The 18,286-nt window shown below is 31.8% G+C and overlaps 1 protein-coding gene across 1 annotated transcript; it reads right to left on the reverse strand.

Moving 5' to 3' along the window:
* Positions 1 to 7,450: 7,450 nt before the first annotated feature.
* Positions 7,451 to 12,640, reverse strand: LOC147807372 (uncharacterized). The gene has a single exon (XM_087168910.1). It carries the CDS (start codon positions 12,638 to 12,640, stop codon positions 7,451 to 7,453), a length of 5,190 nt encoding a protein of 1,729 aa, XP_087025036.1.
* Positions 12,641 to 18,286: the final 5,646 nt, after the last annotated feature.

Consider the following 18,286-nt stretch of genomic DNA (forward strand, 5'->3'; position numbering starts at 1 on the left):
AATAAAATTAGGTGAGTTTGATTAATTATGTTTAATTTTATTGAAATTTCAGTTCTTAACTAATTTTTTTATGTCTATGTGCTGTGATAATAAATCTGTCGTCGTAGAGACTGCTATTGTTTAAAAAGTAAAATCTTCCATGAAATGCAGATTTTTCCTTTTGTTTTAATTTAAAATAATAACTTTAAAGTTCAAATTGATTTTCCTTTAAATACTAGGGAATTAAGCCCTCTGTTCGCTGACTTTCAAAATCCACGATTTTTTTCTTTGTAATGATTGTTGTTTCTCTACTGTACGATAAAGTCACGATAAAATATACTGACTTCTTGATTGTAACATCCGTAGAATACATTTCAATATAAAATTCATTTTTACCGGAAACTTTTTTATCGTTGATTTTACAGTAATCTAATTGAAATTCTATAACTGATGGCAACGGCTCCTACATCCATGGAAATTTCATGCATCACGTCCTTGTTATCTCGCATCATTGCACTAATATAGTATATTCTCATAGATTAAAACTGTCAGGTTAATAAAATTTACCTTTTGAAAAACACCCATGAAATTTTACGTAATTCTAGGAAATTATAAGCCTTCGAGCTAAAAAGCATCTCTTCTTATGGTAACGAATCATCTTGCTCTGGCTTCTTTATCCTTATGGCTTAAGAATGCTTGATGAAAAGTCAATACAATAGCATAGATATTCGGAAAGTCACAAAGTCGCAAAATGCCAATATACCGTTAGTACTAACTGGTTGTTTTCACTTAAATAAACTTTTTCTCTACCTGAGATCATTGAAACATTGGAATATAAGCTAAACAAACGACATGTAGTAGAATATGACGGGTCAAGGAACTTTACGTCTGATAAACGTTGCCTTCAGTTTTGCTCATTTTACAATTGTGAAAAGTCTTAAAAACTGTACTTTTTATCACTTACACACATCTAAACCAAATTTTTAGCTTTTAAATATGATCAAAATATAGGTGTAGAAGAGAATGAAGAAAAATACATACATTGAAAAGAAAAATTATATTTAAAAATTTAAAAAAAAGGCAACTGAATCCGAATTACGCTTAAATGAAGAGTTATGTCTAAGAGTTATAATAAGTGTGTATATAATAAGTGTAATATATATATATATATATATATATATATATATATATATATATATATATATATATATATATATATATATATATATATATATATATATATATATATATATATATATATATATATATAAAAGCATCCTTTCAGATTCAAAAAGAACTCAAAAAAGCCTGTCATCCACATTCTATTCGAAAATCAAAAGTACAGTAAAGAATCTTCAGAAAAAGTACCTGCATCAGTTACCTGCAACAACAATACCAATAGCCATGACCTAACATCCCCGCAAGAAATAGTAATGGAAAATGTTGAGGATGTAAACAAAACTTTAAGTGACAACCTTGATAGTTCCACCGACATTACATCAGAAGAACCGGACATAGATTGGAATGAGATAAGGGAGAGATTTTTCAAGTTGATTCCCAGCAAGAGAGCTTTGTATGAGGAAGATGAAGGTTAAAAAGAAGAAAAATCCAACAATAGCACTGTAAATAAACCTGAGCGAACAATCCTTCAAGAAATAGAATCAGTTGCCTACAGTCACAATACCAATAGCCATGAACTAACATCATCACAAGAAATAGTAATGGAAAGTGTTAAGGATGTAGACAAAACTTCAAGTGACAACCTTAATAGTTCCCCCAATATTCCATCAGAAGAGTTAAACATTGACAGGAAAGAGATCAGAGAGAAATTTTTTAAGTTAATTCCCAAGAAGAACTTTATATGAGGAAGATGAAGATTAAGAAGAAAAAATTCCAACAATAGCACTGTAAATAAGCCTGAGCTAACAATTCTTCAAGAAATAGAATCAGTTGCCTACAGTCACAATACCAATAGCCATGAACTAACATCATCACAAGAAATAGTAATGGAAAGTGTTAAGGATGTAGACAAAACTTCAAGTGACAACCTTAATAGTTCCCCCAATATTCCATCAGAAGAGTTAAACATTGACAGGAAAGAGATCAGAGAGAAATTTTTTAAGTTAATTCCCAAGAAGAACTTTATATGAGGAAGATGAAGATTAAGAAGAAAAAATTCCAACAATAGCACTGTAAATAAGCCTGAGCTAACAATTCTTCAAGAAATAGAATCAGTTGCCTACAGTCACAATACCAATAGCCATGAACTAACATCATCACAAGAAATAGTAATGGAAAGTGTTAAGGATGTAGACAAAACTTCAAGTGACAACCTTAATAGTTCCCCCAATATTCCATCAGAAGAGTTAAACATTGATAGGAAAAAGATCAGAGAGAGACTTCTTAAGTTAATTCTCAACAAGAGAGGTTATACCAGTTAGCATACCAGCATACCAGTTAAGCATGCCATAGTTGAAGACCACAACAACGTAACAAAAATAAATGAAACCAAACATAAGAACAAAAAGTCTTTGAGAAAAATATTCATTTCCTCAAAAAAGCATTTTGAATTCAAGAAGAAGAAAAATTAATGATTGAAAGCCAAACTACAATTCCATATTTTTTTCTCATCCTTAACTTTGTGTGATTGAAATTTAAAAAAAACTGCGTGTACACAACAAATGTTTGAGCCTATCCACTGAGATGAATCCAGTTTTGATAAAAATGTATTGTCATTAGAACGACAAAATAGAATAAAGATATTTGTAGAGAAAGCAGGTGTTTGAGAAAAAAGAAAAAAATACAGGAGGATTATGAAGAAGAGACAAGTCGGGAAGAAGAGAAAGAAAGTAAAGATAAGAGAGAAAATAATGAAAAGAGAGAAAAGAATAGATGCAAATATTGGAGAGAACGGAACTGAAAGGAGAAAGATCGAAGTTCAAGAAAATAGGAGAAGAAAACAAAGAAGATAAGTAAGAAATAGATGATTAAAAGTAAATTGAATTAAAAAGAGCCTAGGGTTATTAGAAAAATGGAAGAGAATTGAGAAAAAATGAGGAAGAAAAAGGAAGGAAAGAGGAGAAACTAAAGGAAGAAGATTTAAAATGAGAAGCTGTTAAGTCAAGACCTAAGAATTGAAGTATAAAATTAAGAGAAGATCAGAATTGTAATGTAACAGCCAATCAGAAATTGCCAGGTTTTTTCCAATTGATAATTTATGTGGAAATTTAAGTCACCATAAAAAATCTCAGAGCCAATATTAAATACTTTTTTATAGGTAATTATTACCTAGCTTAATGCATCAGGTAGTCCAGTACCTGACTTTCGGAGTGTTTTCATATAGCAGAATTTCTATAGCTTTAGGTATATTTTTACCTAGGCTGGAAAGGTATATTAATACCTTGTAATAAGAAATTTTGTAAGTTAGAAACATTTGGTGAACAAAGTATCAGGTTTGATAAAAGCAACATCTGGATTAGTTAAAAAATTGTCTGGTTTGGTGAAAGTAACATCTGTTTGGAGTAAATAACGCCAGGTTTAGAGGAACATAACATCAATTTTTGAGAAAGAACCATCAAGTTTTGTGAAATAACCATCAAGTTTTGTGAAAGAAACCATCAAGTTTTGAGAAGTAAACCATCAAGTTTTGAGAAAAAAACATCAAATTTTGAAAAAGAACCATCAAGTTGTGAGAAAGTACCATCAATTTTTGTGAAAGAACCATCAAGTTTTGAGAAATAACCCTTAAGTTTATAGAATGTACCATCAAGTATTGAGACAGAAACGTCAAGTTTTGAGAAAGAGCCATCACGATTTGCGAAATAACCATCAAGTTTTGTGAAAGAAACCATCAAGCTTTGAGAAAGAACCGTCAAGTATTGAGAAAGTACCATCACGTTTTGAGAAAGAACCATCAAGTTTAGAGAAGTGACATGAGTTTTAGAGAAAGTAACAACAGTTTCGGTTTGACAAACGCCAGGTTTGGAGGGTGAAACACCAGAGTTGGAGGAAGAAACACCAGGTTTGGAGGGAGAAGCACCAGAGTTGGAGGAAGAAACACCAGGTTTGGAGGGAGAAACACCAGAGTTGGAGAAAGAAAAACCAGGTTTGGAGGGAGAAACACCAGAGTTGGAGGAAGAAATTACAGTTTGGGAGAACGAAACATCCAGAGTTGTATTGATTGATGTCATTATGAAAGATATCGAAAGTTTAGAAGTTGGTCGCTAAAGCGAAGTGAAAGACAACGAAAAATATATGATGAAGAAATTTGTTCAGTGCACTCAGTGAAAATAAAAATCCATAAGATGAAAAAGCTGCAACAAAAAAAGTTACAAAAAATAATGGTCCCTTGTGTAGAAAATTATCTTGCGTCTCTAGAAAAAAAAAGCAAATAAGAGTTAAAATTGAAAAAAAAATAAAAAAAATAAGGAATTCTACAAAAAGAGAAAAACATCTTGATTTTCGGCTCAGATCAGATATTACCTTATACTTATTTTTGTAAGATTAGATTTCACTTAAATTCTGTAACTTAACACTTCGGCATAAATAAAAAATTCAAAATTCTCCTGTGTATAATTTTCATTAAATATTGTTTCAGTCATAGAATTACGCACTGCATTAATATTTTCTAATTGGGATAAAATAAGTTATTAATGTTTGATTGAAGTTAGCTTCCTGTTGAGTTTAAATGCAGAGATGGTCAAAGTGCATCGCATCTGTGGCACAGCAGTCAGTTTTCATAGCGAAAGAAACTGCTGTTTTTCTTCATGCTTTATTAATTTTATTTCATTTTTTTTTTCTATATTTTTGCGTAACATTAATTTTACTGATCAACGACATTGTGTAAAAATGTAGTTAGGAAAATTTATTAAGAAATTAGTTGGTAAATATTTACATTAGACAATGAAAAATTAAATGGTAGCAAAATATATATAACACAATCTTATATTCTTTTGAAGAAATTTTATATCATATTTATGATTGTTAAAATGAGATACTATGCTCGAAATTTCGTTAAGAAGTCGTAAGCAATTTTTTTTAATCTTTCGTTTTGTGAGCTACTACCATCATACAATAATCCCTTCTCATCTTAAATCTGTTGATTTTATCCTTTATATCTTAATTTTGCTTCGTAATCAATTCTTAGAAAACAAAAACAAATTAATAAAATAACAGCTTATAGAAATTGTAATAGCCGTAACTAACAAATAACTAAATAATGTGTTGCTACACTATATAAAACTGTAAATTATAATGGCCATGAATTCTCTTCCGAAAATTCTATCGACATTAAAAATAGCAATTTTTTTTAATAATTCGTTTTGTGAGCTACTACCATCATACAATAATCCCTTCTCATCTTAAATCTGTTGATTTTATCCTTTATATCTTAATTTTGCTTCGTAATCAATTCTTAGAAAACAAAAACAAATTAATAAAATAACAGCTTATAGAAATTGTAATAGCCATAACTAACGAATAACTAAATAATATGTTGCTACACTATATAAAACTGTAAATTATAATGGCCATGAATTCTCTTCCGAAAATTCTATCGACATTAAAAATAGTCTTTCGTACTCAGAAGTTTAATATACACAAAAAAATCTGCCTCAAAAGACTTCATGCACAAAAAAATTCATCTTAGGCCCTAAGTTTGCTCGGACCAGTTCTACATGCGACAAAAAAATAATAATAAAACAGAAAAAAAGGTTTAAAAATTAATATGCTTCATGGTTGCTTCATTCGCTGTAAGGATCGAACTTAGAATTCCTAGCTTTTTATCAGAGTAAGAAATCTCTATTTGTAATGACCTGCAGCCTTTCTCAAAATTGAATTGGGCCAGAGAAGAAAATTCTACCCTTGAAAACAAACTGTAGTAGAATCGATAAGATAAATAGTTGAGAAATTATAAAGGTTTTGTGCACAAAAGTGCAATCTTGTACTTATATATGCATCTTACGTTGCTGTACGGAAGAGAGTGGCATTATTTCCTATGCGTTTTTTTCCTCGTTTACTCTAATGAAAACAAAAACAAATCAAAAGGACTAATATTTATAAAATTGCAAGGATTTTTTTAATAAAAAGTATCATTTCTCGAATGGTACTTATAAAAAATAAATTCTCGATAATTCCAAAGCTATTCCTTCTATGGAGCTAAATTTTATCGCGTTTTATTTAACAGGAAAAATTATATCGAAAAACGTAGCTTACATGTTCAGATAGACCACTAAATAGCAATGTAAAAGTTTTTATATAAGTACATGTCAATAGAAGTACTTATACAAAAAGCATTTTTTAACTTAAAAACAGCTCAGTCTATTTACTTTTGTATAATCTCATTCCTCCAACTTAAATACCTTCATTGAAAACAATGTCTCATTTGTTTAGATAGCTAAGTCCGATGCGTAAATAAGTACAAATACAATTTTTCTTGTCTTTTTGTACCTAAAACCCATAGAAATTCTAAACTATTAGTCCAACTATCTCGAGATTGGTTTCATTCAATTCTGTTTTTAAAAAAACACAGTTCCTCACTTGCCTGATTGGAAGGAATTCAATCCTCCCCATCAAATCCCCACAATTTCTCCTAAAAAAAGAGTAAAAGTGTACAGAGGAAAGGGGGGGGGATATTTTTAAGGTATCATTTACAATTAAAAAAAAAGAGCTTTCTGGCAAAAAGAATACTTCTGCTATCAATTTTTCCAAAGAAATGCCCTTTTTATTGCTAAAATTACTGGACTAAGATGTATCTCATCGAAATCTCAAGAAATTGTTCTCACCTTTCTCTGCGAAGAATTACAATTGAGTTCACAAAATTACAATTGCAGCGAAATGTGTCCACGACGAAATGTCTCCGCAACGATTTGTGATCGTGACAAATTTTCTTCACGATGAGAGAGGATCACGATGACTGATCGCTGCAACGAATTGTGCTCGCGACAGATTGTTGCAGAACCATATTATAGTAATTGGTGTAGTTTTAATAAGGAATTCTAAAAAATAGAATTTCCGTTCTTTCAGAAAATATTTTGTCCAAGATACATTCATATTCATTAATACATCAAATTACTAATTTGCCTCAGTTGAACCATGCCTTCACGATCCAATGTCTGTGGATTATGAAACTAGTGTCAGTATTCAAGACAAATCACTGTGGGCCAGAAGACCATTGATTTTCAATAACTCTCACAAATGGACTGTACACTTTTAATTATTTTATTTAACACTATTTTTACACAAATATTTTCACTGTTGTGTAAACACATCCGCTTAATTGCGGAACTCAATAAACACTAATTGAAATATTTAGAACTCTAAGAGATGGCGCTTGTGTCGCAGTGGGCACAAACATCCCGCCCCACATTGACATGTTTACATTCAATTACTCACTCTAATTTAATAAAATGCAATTAATGAAAATAAAACAAAAACACAATATAACAATAACATTGAATCACACACACAAAAATTATACATTAATAGGTAAAATACAAATTTTTGAAATGGGGCGTTTGAAAATTCCTGATTGAGTTTTGACTTTTACGACTCTTACATGTTTATCACTGCCAAAATAAAGCTCAATTATTCTACCTAATGCCCATTTTTGCGGGGGTAGATTTTCATCCTTAAGGAGAACTAGCTCATTAATTTTTACATTATCCTTTTTTACCATCCACTTGGACCTCTGTTGCAAATTGTTGAGGTATTGTATGTGCCATTTCTTCCAAAAGATTTGAACTATTTTAGTTAATTTCTTCCAATTAGACAGTTGATTGTCCTTATTTTGACTTAAATTTGGTTCTACAATAGCGTTTAAAGGTCTACCGATTAAGAAATGAGCAGGAGTTAATGCATCATAAACATCAGAATCAGGTGACAGAGGTACAAGTGGTCGCGAATTTAGAATTCCTTCTATTTGGGTTGTTACAGTGAGGAATTCTTCGTAACTCAATCTGGAATTGCCCACAACTCTTTTAAAATGAAATTTAAAAGCTTTAACGCCACTTTCCCACAGACCACCGAAATTGGGTGCTCTCGGTGGGAGAAAGTGCCATTCTATTCCCTCAGTTGTTAAATAGTTAGCCAAGCAATCGTCTGGTTTTACAACCAAATTATGTAATTTTGATAATTCTTTGTTGGCTGCTGTGAAATTTGTGGCATTGTCCGAAAACAACTTAGAACATAAACCCCTACGAGCCACAAATCTCTTTAAACACGCAACAAAGGCATTTGAGGTTAGATCCGTTACTAATTCTAGGTGTATTGCCTTAGTCACTAAACACACAAAAATGCAAACATAAATTTTATGATAAATTCCCTTCCGTTGATGTTTGTACTTTATAAAAAATGGACCACAGAAATCTGTGCCCGAGCAATTGAAAGGAAAATCAGGAGTTACTCTTTCTTTCGGGAGATTTCCCATTAACTGTTCAACTCCTAAAGGTTTTACTTTAAAGCAATCAATGCAATCGTGCACAATTTTCCTGCACGTTGCTTTACCCTGAACAGGCCAAAATTTCTGTCTAACATAATGTAGTAAAGCAGTAGGCCCTAAATGAAAATATCGTTTGTGAAAGAACTCTAAAATTAGCCTAGTTAATTTATGACCTTTAGGCAGGATAATTTGAAATTTACTATTAAATTCTACCTTAGCATGATTTATTCTGCCATTTACTCTTAACACTCCTTCTTCATCTAAAAAAGGATTTAAATTTTTTATCTTACTTTTGTGTGGCACGTTTTGTTGAGCCCTTAAACACTGCAGATCTTCTGCAAACGCTATACCTTGTACGTTTTTTATCAGAAAGGTTTCACTCTTACTTCTTTCTTTCGTAGTAAGAGGCCCCAACATCCTATTTCCAGGATTCCTTACATTGTGGATAAATCTGAAAAGATAACTAATAACATGCAATACTTTAGAATAACTATTACTAATATCAAGTAATTCAAGAATAAAAGGGTTAGACGTCACAGTAAGCACAGGTAAGTTAATTTGTTCTAAATGTCTAATCTCGCAGGTGAACTCATCATTTAGGATCGATGAAGGAATTTCCCGATTGGGATACTCTCGCTCATTCAGAAAATCAGGTCCCTTGAACCACAGTTTATTTCCATTCAACTTCTCAGGATTCATCCCTCTGGAGATGAGATCCGCCGGATTGTTCTCAGAAGATACGTGACGCCATTGTTGAACTTGTGTCAAGTGTTGAATTGATGCTACCCGGTTCGCAATGTATGTTTTTAAATGAAACGGCTCTTTCCGTATCCAGGAGAGGACGATCATCGAGTCGCTCCACAGGAAAATGTCAGCTGATTCAAATTCTAAAGCACTTTTCACTTTGGTTATGAGTCTTGCCAAAAGGACTGCAGCACATAACTCTAATCTTGGAATGGTAACACGCTTAAGAGGCGATACCCTTGATTTACCACAAATCAAGTTCACTTCAAAGGTATCGTCTTTTGAATATGATTTGCAATAAATGACGCATCCGTAGGCAGATTCGGAAGCGTCCGTAAATCCGTGAAGCTCAATATGCACTGGATTTTCTATTAAAATGCATCTCTTAATACTGATGTTGTTAATTGATGGCAAAGCATTGCTGAAGCTATCCCATTGTTGAGCCTCCATTTCAGGAAGCGGATCGTTCCAGTCAAGCTTAAGACACCACAATTGTTGTAAAAAGATTTTCGCTTTTGTGATCACCGGACCCAATATACCAAGAGGGTCGTAAATGCGTGCTATTATTGACAGCACTGATCTCTTTGTTGGTGGCACAGTACTTTCAATGGAAGTTTGGAACGCAAAATGATCATCGGCAGGTTTCCAAATTACACCGAGTGTCTTTGTCTCATCTTGGAAATTATAGTTATTGTCAGACCCTGTTAATTCCGGGTTGTTGCAGTACCACTTGTGCAGGAGCATGCCGCCACTATTTAAAACCTTTGATAACTCTGACTGCAATTTTTTTGCTTTACTCAAGGAGTCAGCACCACTTAAAACGTCATCGACGTAAAAGTCTTTTTCTAACACTGGACAAGCTAGAGGATAGTTGTTAGACTCATCTCTTGCTAATTGCAATAAAACTCTTGTGGCTAAGTAAGGTGCACTGGTTGTGCCATAGGTGACAGTTTTGAGTTCGTAGGTCTTAACTGGGTCATTTACCCCCTCCCTCCAAAGAATTCTTAAAAGTTTGGTTTGACTCTGATCAATTAAAATCATTCTATACATTTGTTTGATGTCAGCTACAAATGCATAAATATGTTTGCGAAATTTTGTTATTATTTTAAATAGATCTTCCTGAATAACTCCACCGTTATATTGTATAGAGTTGAGTGAATTACCTAAAGTTGTTGGTGAGGATGCATTAAACACGACACGAAGCTTTGTTGTCATTTTATCCGGGCGATAAATTCCTAAGTGTGGAATATAATAGGTTCCTGCTTCTTCCTCACATTCCGAAACTTCGGTCATATGACCTAATGTTTCATACTCATGTAAAAAATCTCTATACAAAGCTAAATATTCAGGATCTTTTAAAAACCGATTCCACAGAGAATTTAATTTTTTAAGCGCAATATCTTTTGATTTTCCCAAACACCTCGGATCATCTTTCAATGGCATTTTCACAATATACCTCCCCGTTTTATCTCTTTTAACGTTTTCCTCAAAGTGTTTTTCGCAAATTATTGCTTCTTTATTTTTGGGTACCTCACACTGCACCTCCTCTATATCCCAAAATTTCTCTATATTTTTGTTTAGTTCAGTATTATCCTGAATAAAACCACAGTGTACCCTTTCCTCTGATTCCATGGGAACGTTACCACAAGCCACGTATCCAAAAACTGTATTTTGAAAAATCAAAGTACCATTACGCGGATAAATTTGACCTGGCAGCAATAATTCGTAAAATATCTCAGCACTTAAAAGTACATCGATACGACTTGGAACATTAAAGTTTTCATCGGCTAGTTTAATAAACTCTAATTCAGGTAAATTTATCTTTATCATTTTTGACGGCATAAAATCTGTAATTTTAGGTACAATTAAAAAATCTAAATCTCTTTCAAAACTTCCCTCAAAATTAGAAATTGTAGCATTAACAAAGGATTTAATTGTTGTGAATGTATCACCTAAACCGCAAACCGTTATGTTTGTTTTTTCTTTCTTTAAGTTTAAGCTATTTGCACAATCTGAAGTCATAAAATTATTCATTGCACCCTGATCTAATATTCCACGGACTCTATATTTATTGCCTCGATTATCTTTCAATAAGCAATTAATCGTACTCAGCAAAACAGTTTTTCTCTGATTTATTACTCTCGATGAAAGAATCGGATTGTTTTGACTTTGAGTAGAGCCAGACGCCAGAAATATTGGTGCGATTGGCGAGAGAGTAGATTTGTTTACTCTAGGAGAGGGGGAAAGAAGTTCTCGACCTACAGCTGCCTCATTAGCATTTTCATTTTTCCCATTCTCAATACTTTCGTTTCTAGGATAATGTAAAGAGAAATGATGTCTTTTATTTTTTCCTTCTTGCTTGCATATTGAACAAGAAAATTTTGAATTACACTTACTCACTAAATGTTTTCCCAGGCAATTAAAACAATGGTTATTTTTCTTAATTACTTCTACTCTTTCAGAAACGGGTAATCCCCAATAATAATTACATTTATATAAAGGATGACTTTCCGATGAACACATGATACACTTTAAACTCTTGCTATCAGCTAAAAATGCTCTTGACATATTTCTCATATTAGACGATTTATGACTGTTGACCTCCGTTAAAGATTTTCCTCGCGAGACAAAAAATAAATCAGCTTCTTTGCCCAAACTTACGGGATCAAACCAGCCGCTAGACTGTCTAATGCTTATATGAGAAGCGGTTTCCTTATCTAAAGTTTGATATAATTTGTCCGATACAATTAATTGTTTTAGCTTTTCAAAATCAGACACTTCTCTCAATTTTAAGTAATAATTAAAACTAGTAGTTAAACGTGATGCAAATTGCAAATGGGTTTCATTTGTGTGCCTAGTAGTTTTCTTAAATTTTTCTAAACAATACTGGGGGGTCGGTTCAAACTCTCTCAATACAATTGTTTTTATTTTATCATAATCACTGAGTTCGTTATCACTTATGTAAGAAATTACGTTTGACGCTTTTTCGCCTAGTAAATTCAAAAGAATTTCAGCTTTGAATTTATCGGGTACATTTTTTGTTATAAAGGACCTTTCCAAGGATGCAAAAAATAAACCCCACCCTTCTGGCTGACTCGGAACTCTAATAGTTAAAGTTTTTATACTTTTTATTATCGAATCCAGCGATTCGCAATTCTCAACTTTGTTTTCAGAATGATTATCATTAGTTTTTTGAATTGGCTGCTTGCGCAACAATTCCAATTCAGCTTTCGCTCTCTCTAATTTTATTTGTTCCAATTGTAACTCTTGTTGTTTACTTTTCTCAAGTTCCTCTAATTCTGTTTTCCTATCATCTATTATCCCCTCGATTAGATCAGTTACCATATTAGGATCTGCTTTGTAACTCTCAGTATTTTTTATAAGATTGGTAAGATCTATATTTGTCATTTTATCACTGATTATCACGCCTAACTCAGTAGCGGCAAGTTGTAAGTCAACTTTTTTCGCTCCTTTAAACATTTTGCAAACAAAATACAATCACAAAATTAACATATATATCTTAACTCATATGGGTAAATACAGAATTTAACTGGGGGAGTAAATGACCAGAAAGTTCATGCACCTACTTCGTTCGACACTAGATGCTTATCCAAGAAGTTTCACTTTTGATTTTACAGTTTCACTTTGATTACGTCGTAACTTACGCACAATGAACATTAATTACACATCTCAAATTTAATCCATAGCTCACTAATCAGTCCGGTTTGTGCGGACCAGATGATTTTCAATAACTCTCACAAATGGACTGTACACTTTTAATTATTTTATTTAACACTATTTTTACACAAATATTTTCACTGTTGTGTAAACACATCCGCTTAATTGCGGAACTCAATAAACACTAATTGAAATATTTAGAACTCTAAGAGATGGCGCTTGTGTCGCAGTGGGCACAAACAACCATGATCTTTGGCCATGAGTCAAAAATTAAATTTTCAACTAAAATATGTATAGGCAGTTTTAATATAGCCCAAATTAAGTATTCATAATCATTCCAAGCATTAGGTGGCTGGGCCACCTCTTCAGAAATTCTGATGCCGTCCCTGTCAAAAAAGTGACTTTTTCCACAATTGAAGAGACGAGACGTAGAGGATGACCACCAACAAGATGGATAGACGATGTTGAAAAGGACCTCAAGCTATTGGGAGTCAACCGATGGCGGGCCGTCGCACCGGACAGGGCCAGATGGAGGAAAATCTGCGAGTCAGCCTTGGCCTGTGAAAGGCTGTTGCGCTTATGAAGAAGAAGAATCATCCCAAGCATTATAATTTACTTTTTGGACCGACGAGAGTACAATGTAATGAAAAATAGGTTTAAAATTGTTTTTTAAATGTAACTTTAAAATTTTGATTTCAGAAATGTATATACCTTACTGTTACATTTTTATCAGAGTAGTTAGTCTGGAATTGTAGCACAATTTTTCAATTTGTTGGATTAGTTAATACTCTTGACAAACTTATAGTTTATATCTTATCATTTGACATTTTAAAATGTTTGAATGACTTTCGAAAAACTTTTTTTTTGTTGTCTTCTTTGATGTTTCTTCTTTCGAAAAAACCTGCCCCATTTTGCCCGAATTGCAAAGGTGGACTAAATATACCGAAAAACAAAAATAATGTTTTTTTTCATGTTTTCACACTAGTTTGTAATTAATTCGCGTTATTTTGTAATATTACTTCTGAAATATAATTTGCTTTTCATTTTTAATATAAAAAGACGAAAATTATTATATTTTCATTGCTATGTTTAATTATTTAAACGTACTATGTTATTATTATTATTATTATTTTTTTTTGCTTGCCATATTTCAATCGCCATTTTGTTTTTTTTTGGGGTATTTTTAGTGTATTTCAAAATTTTAACTATGAATTCAATTTACTTGCACATAAAACGCCCTAAATAAAAACCCCAAATTTTGAAACAAATTTTATCGAAATACTAATTTTGGCCACGAAATCTAGGATGCTGGCCCACTGTGCAAATATGAGTTGCAAAACATCGTGGCGATTAAATTTGGATAAGCAATCCTCCGAAAGAAATTTATACTTCTTGAAGGAGAAATACATTCACGACAAACTTAATCCCAAATGATCCCCAATGGGATAAAATATTTTCACACCAGGAATTTCTGCTGGACAATTTGTATTATTCCAAATAAAGGTCATTTGGACTTTAAAATGACCTTTTGAAGATGTGCTAGCGTATCCTGTGCCAGGTGGATCTACCACTCGCACCTGAAACAAAAATTCCACCTGGCTGTAACGAAAAGAGGCTCCTGACAATCTTGAACGACAAAAGAACAGTACGTGCTGTCCTACTGGAATCTTCAACTCTATCTCCATCTCCATCTACACTACTATGTCTTAATTCCTAATAACTATTTAAGGTGCTTTATAAAGGTTGCACTTAATATATATGCATCTTAAAATATCTAAAAAAATGAAATTAAAAACATATACTTATTTAGGACGTCATAAATTAATATTTACTGAGCAAAAAAAAAAAAAATTGTGGTATGATAAATTCGTTTAAGTAAAAAGAAAATTTAAAAAAGTCAAAATTATCAAAGATCAGTCTATTTACCTGAGAAAATCGAAATCCCTTCTCAGGAAATGGCTTTTAAGCATCTACCTCAAATAAACTTGTTTTAATCACTCATTTTTTCTTATAAACCTCAGTTGTGTCTGGTAGGATATTAAAATCCCCTTTTCTCTTAAATATTTATTTGTAATCTTTAAGTTCATAGTTTGTTTAGTTGCGTAGTTGCACTTCAGTATTTACAAAAAATTATAAATATAATATCCAAAGACAGAAATTTCAAAACTACCTGTAAATTAAAAAATACTTAAGAAAATGTTAAAAGTATTTTTGAAACATGAAAATTAATTTTTCTGTATTTGACGAAGAGCTGTATGCGATCTTCTGTTTTCAGCTAATAAATTAAATTTATTATGAATCTAATTTTACTGCAGTTCAAAGACTTTCAACAGACTTGATTTCAATGCAGACTATTAGTTATTGTAATTGTCTCATACTCCAATTAATTTTGTGGTACTTTCACGTACTATATAATGCATATTTATTGTCAAAATTGATTTAAAAAATTTTACATATCTGTAGTTTTTCAGAAAAACCTGTTAGGTTAATTTAAAAAACAAAATTGACATCAATTTTTTTACATTTTTTTCTCCAAAAAACTTTCCAAATTAATTGGAGTATGTAATTTCAAATCAATTAATAATTAATTAATAATTAATTAATTTTCTGATTAATTTATTAATTAGCAAATTAATTAATTATCCAATTAATTACAAATTAATTGAATTATGAGACAATTACAATAACTAATAGTCTGCACTGAAGTAATAAAATACCGATTTTTCTACATATTGAATTATTTTTTATCTCTCACAGGACCTTCTATGGGCCAAAACGAATGTTAATTAATTTATTAATTAGCAAATTAATTAATTATCCAATTAAATACAAATTAATTAGATTATGAGACAATTACAATAACTAATAGTCTGCATTGAAGTAATAAAATACCGATTTTTCTATATATTGAATTATTTTTTATCTCTCACAGGACCTTCTATGGGCCGAAACGAATGTTGCCCCCTAAAATTATTCCTCATAAGGCATACATCCCACCAGTTTAGTTCAAAATTGGCGAGTCACACTTCCCTAGTTTCCCTTGTAAGTCAAGACTAACTTCAGTGCTCCTTGTTAGGGTGCGCGACGAGCCAGGTGCCATAAAATATTTATATATTGTACTTTGCATTGTTTTAAAATTAACCTAAAAGGAAATACTAAATTAGACATATAAAACCTAGACATTCAACAAAACCTTTTGACGTTTTAAAATAATTAGAAAACACCTAAAGCAAGAAATAAAAACAAAATAATTTTTTAAAATAATTTTTCAATTTAACAAAGAAGTTATATCCTTTTCGAATTTAATTATTTGTGTTTTCTTTCAGTACTAAACAGCTTAAGTTTGTCTTAAACAATAAATATCCAGCGAAGATACGGAATATAGAAAGAGAGGACACTTTGCGAATTTTTTAAAATTTTTTGAAAACACCGAATACTTTGAAACAAATATCACTATAAAGTGTTTGCGTCATATTTTCTGAAAATGCTTATATATGCCTAAAAATATTTGTCGAATATATTTTAAACAGTTTAAGCTTGTCTGAAAATAGTTGTTAGTATTACGAATAACATTAAGAGAAAATATAGCTTGAAAAGAGTGTATGAGTATGTGACGACATAATTTCGCCTTTCTGATAAAGGAGAAAAGCTAACCTTACTGTTTCATAACCTTGTGGCAAACTATACAGATTGCTTCATAGCAAAAAACCTAAGCCCATATTTGTTTGGAAGGTTGGGTGGGCGCTTAGATGGAATTTGAATGCAGTCTACTCCCTTTGATAAATTCTGGATTATTTTGCTATGATTTCGCAAAGCAAACAATGAATTGATTTTACCCTTTAACGCAGAAATAGTTTCTCTTACCCTCTACTTTAGGTTGAATGGTAAACGTAGTGTTATTATGGAAACTTAACTTTTTGGCTTACCTCTGACTTATGAGCCAATGAAGCGGTCTTCTTGCATAGAACTCTAATAGTTGTATAAGATATAAAAAAAAATGGTTTTACCTTGCAATTTTTCCCAAAACGGGTGGAAAAGGACGAGTTTTTTGTAAAATTACCGCACTTGCATGATAATGAAATTTCTAATGAAAATAAAAACAAGATTTTGGTTAATAAAACTAAAATATTTGGTATTTTAATCATTTCTTTGTTAATTTTTCCGTTTTCATGGTAACGGTTTTTTCCTTGTGGATGAAAAAAGTACTTTTTTTGTGCAAAACAAATAAGTAAAAATTTACGCACTCTTTGACAAGATTTGCAAATGCGGATTGACAAGACTTAAACGTTTAAACAAACTTCAATCCAATTAACTATGGTGAATTAATTAATAAGTCTAAAAGACGTAAAATGTTTACCATTACAAGTTATTCCTTAAATTGAGACAGGGTGAAGCATAGTATTACGCTCTAATTTATTTATAAAAAGTACTTTCTTAAACTTTAAAATTATAAATATGTTGTTGACGCCAGAAGCGCCATCTATGAAAAATTAGTGTATCTTATGAATCCGAAGAGCTCGGATGTGTGAAAACAGCGTTTCTCTAATTGACTTGTGTTAATAAAGTGGTGTTTAATTATTACAGTCCGCTTATGAGATTTTTGAGAACTTTTATTTTTATTATATTGAGAATTTTGTGACTCTGAGTTATCGTCGGACCCATTTGTTGGTCCTGTCTATCGGAGTTATCAGTAGTGAAATTTAGTGGATAATATACCTAATAAAAGGTACGTGATTTATTATTTAGTTATTGAAATTCAATATGTTTAAAAGTGCTAAAAAAGAGGACTATGTTCGGCTTGCTGTCGAGCTTAATATAGACATTTCTAATCTGAAAACTATAGTTGATCTAATGGCAGCAATTCAGAGTTCTGATACGTATAAAAATAACACTGAGTTAGTTGAAGAGTTAGCAAATAACATAATCGAAGAAAGAAAAAGTGATGAAATCCGATTAATTGAAATTGAAAAATTAAAAACTGAAAGAGTGAAATCGGAACTTGAGCTCGCTAAATTGCGAATCGAATCTAAAAGTGAACTACCTGTTGATAGTGTAAAAAACGAAAGTGTAGAAACTTTAGACTCTCTCATTAAAAGTGTGAGGACTTTAACTCTTAAAATTCCTAATAGACCAGAAGGATGGGGATATTTCTTTTCGTCATTAGAAAGAGCTTTTATTTCAAAAAATGTCCCTGAGAAATGTAAAGCTGAGATTCTTCTCAATCTGTTAGGGGAAAAAGCCACAAATGTAATTACATACATTAAAGATGACGAATTAGGAGATTATTCTAAAGTTAAAACTATAGTTTTGAGAGAATTCGAGCCATCCCCCCAAATCTGTTTAGAGAATTTTAGAAAAGCGCAAAAAATGTCTAGTGAAACGTACGTGCAGTTCGCGTCTAGATTAATAACGAGTTGGGAATATTATTTAAAGTTAAAAAATGTAACT

The sequence above is a fragment of the Parasteatoda tepidariorum genome, chromosome 7, assembly GCF_982258835.1.
Source record: "Parasteatoda tepidariorum strain Cologne lab strain chromosome 7, Ptep-v5.0, whole genome shotgun sequence".
In the NCBI taxonomy this organism is placed as follows: domain Eukaryota; kingdom Metazoa; phylum Arthropoda; class Arachnida; order Araneae; family Theridiidae; genus Parasteatoda; species Parasteatoda tepidariorum.

What these genes read in the sequence shown, in the direction of transcription:
- LOC147807372 (XM_087168910.1), bottom strand. Translation starts at nt 12,640, where the DNA reads ATGTTTAAAGGAGCGAAAAAAGTTGACTTACAACTTGCCGCTACTGAG.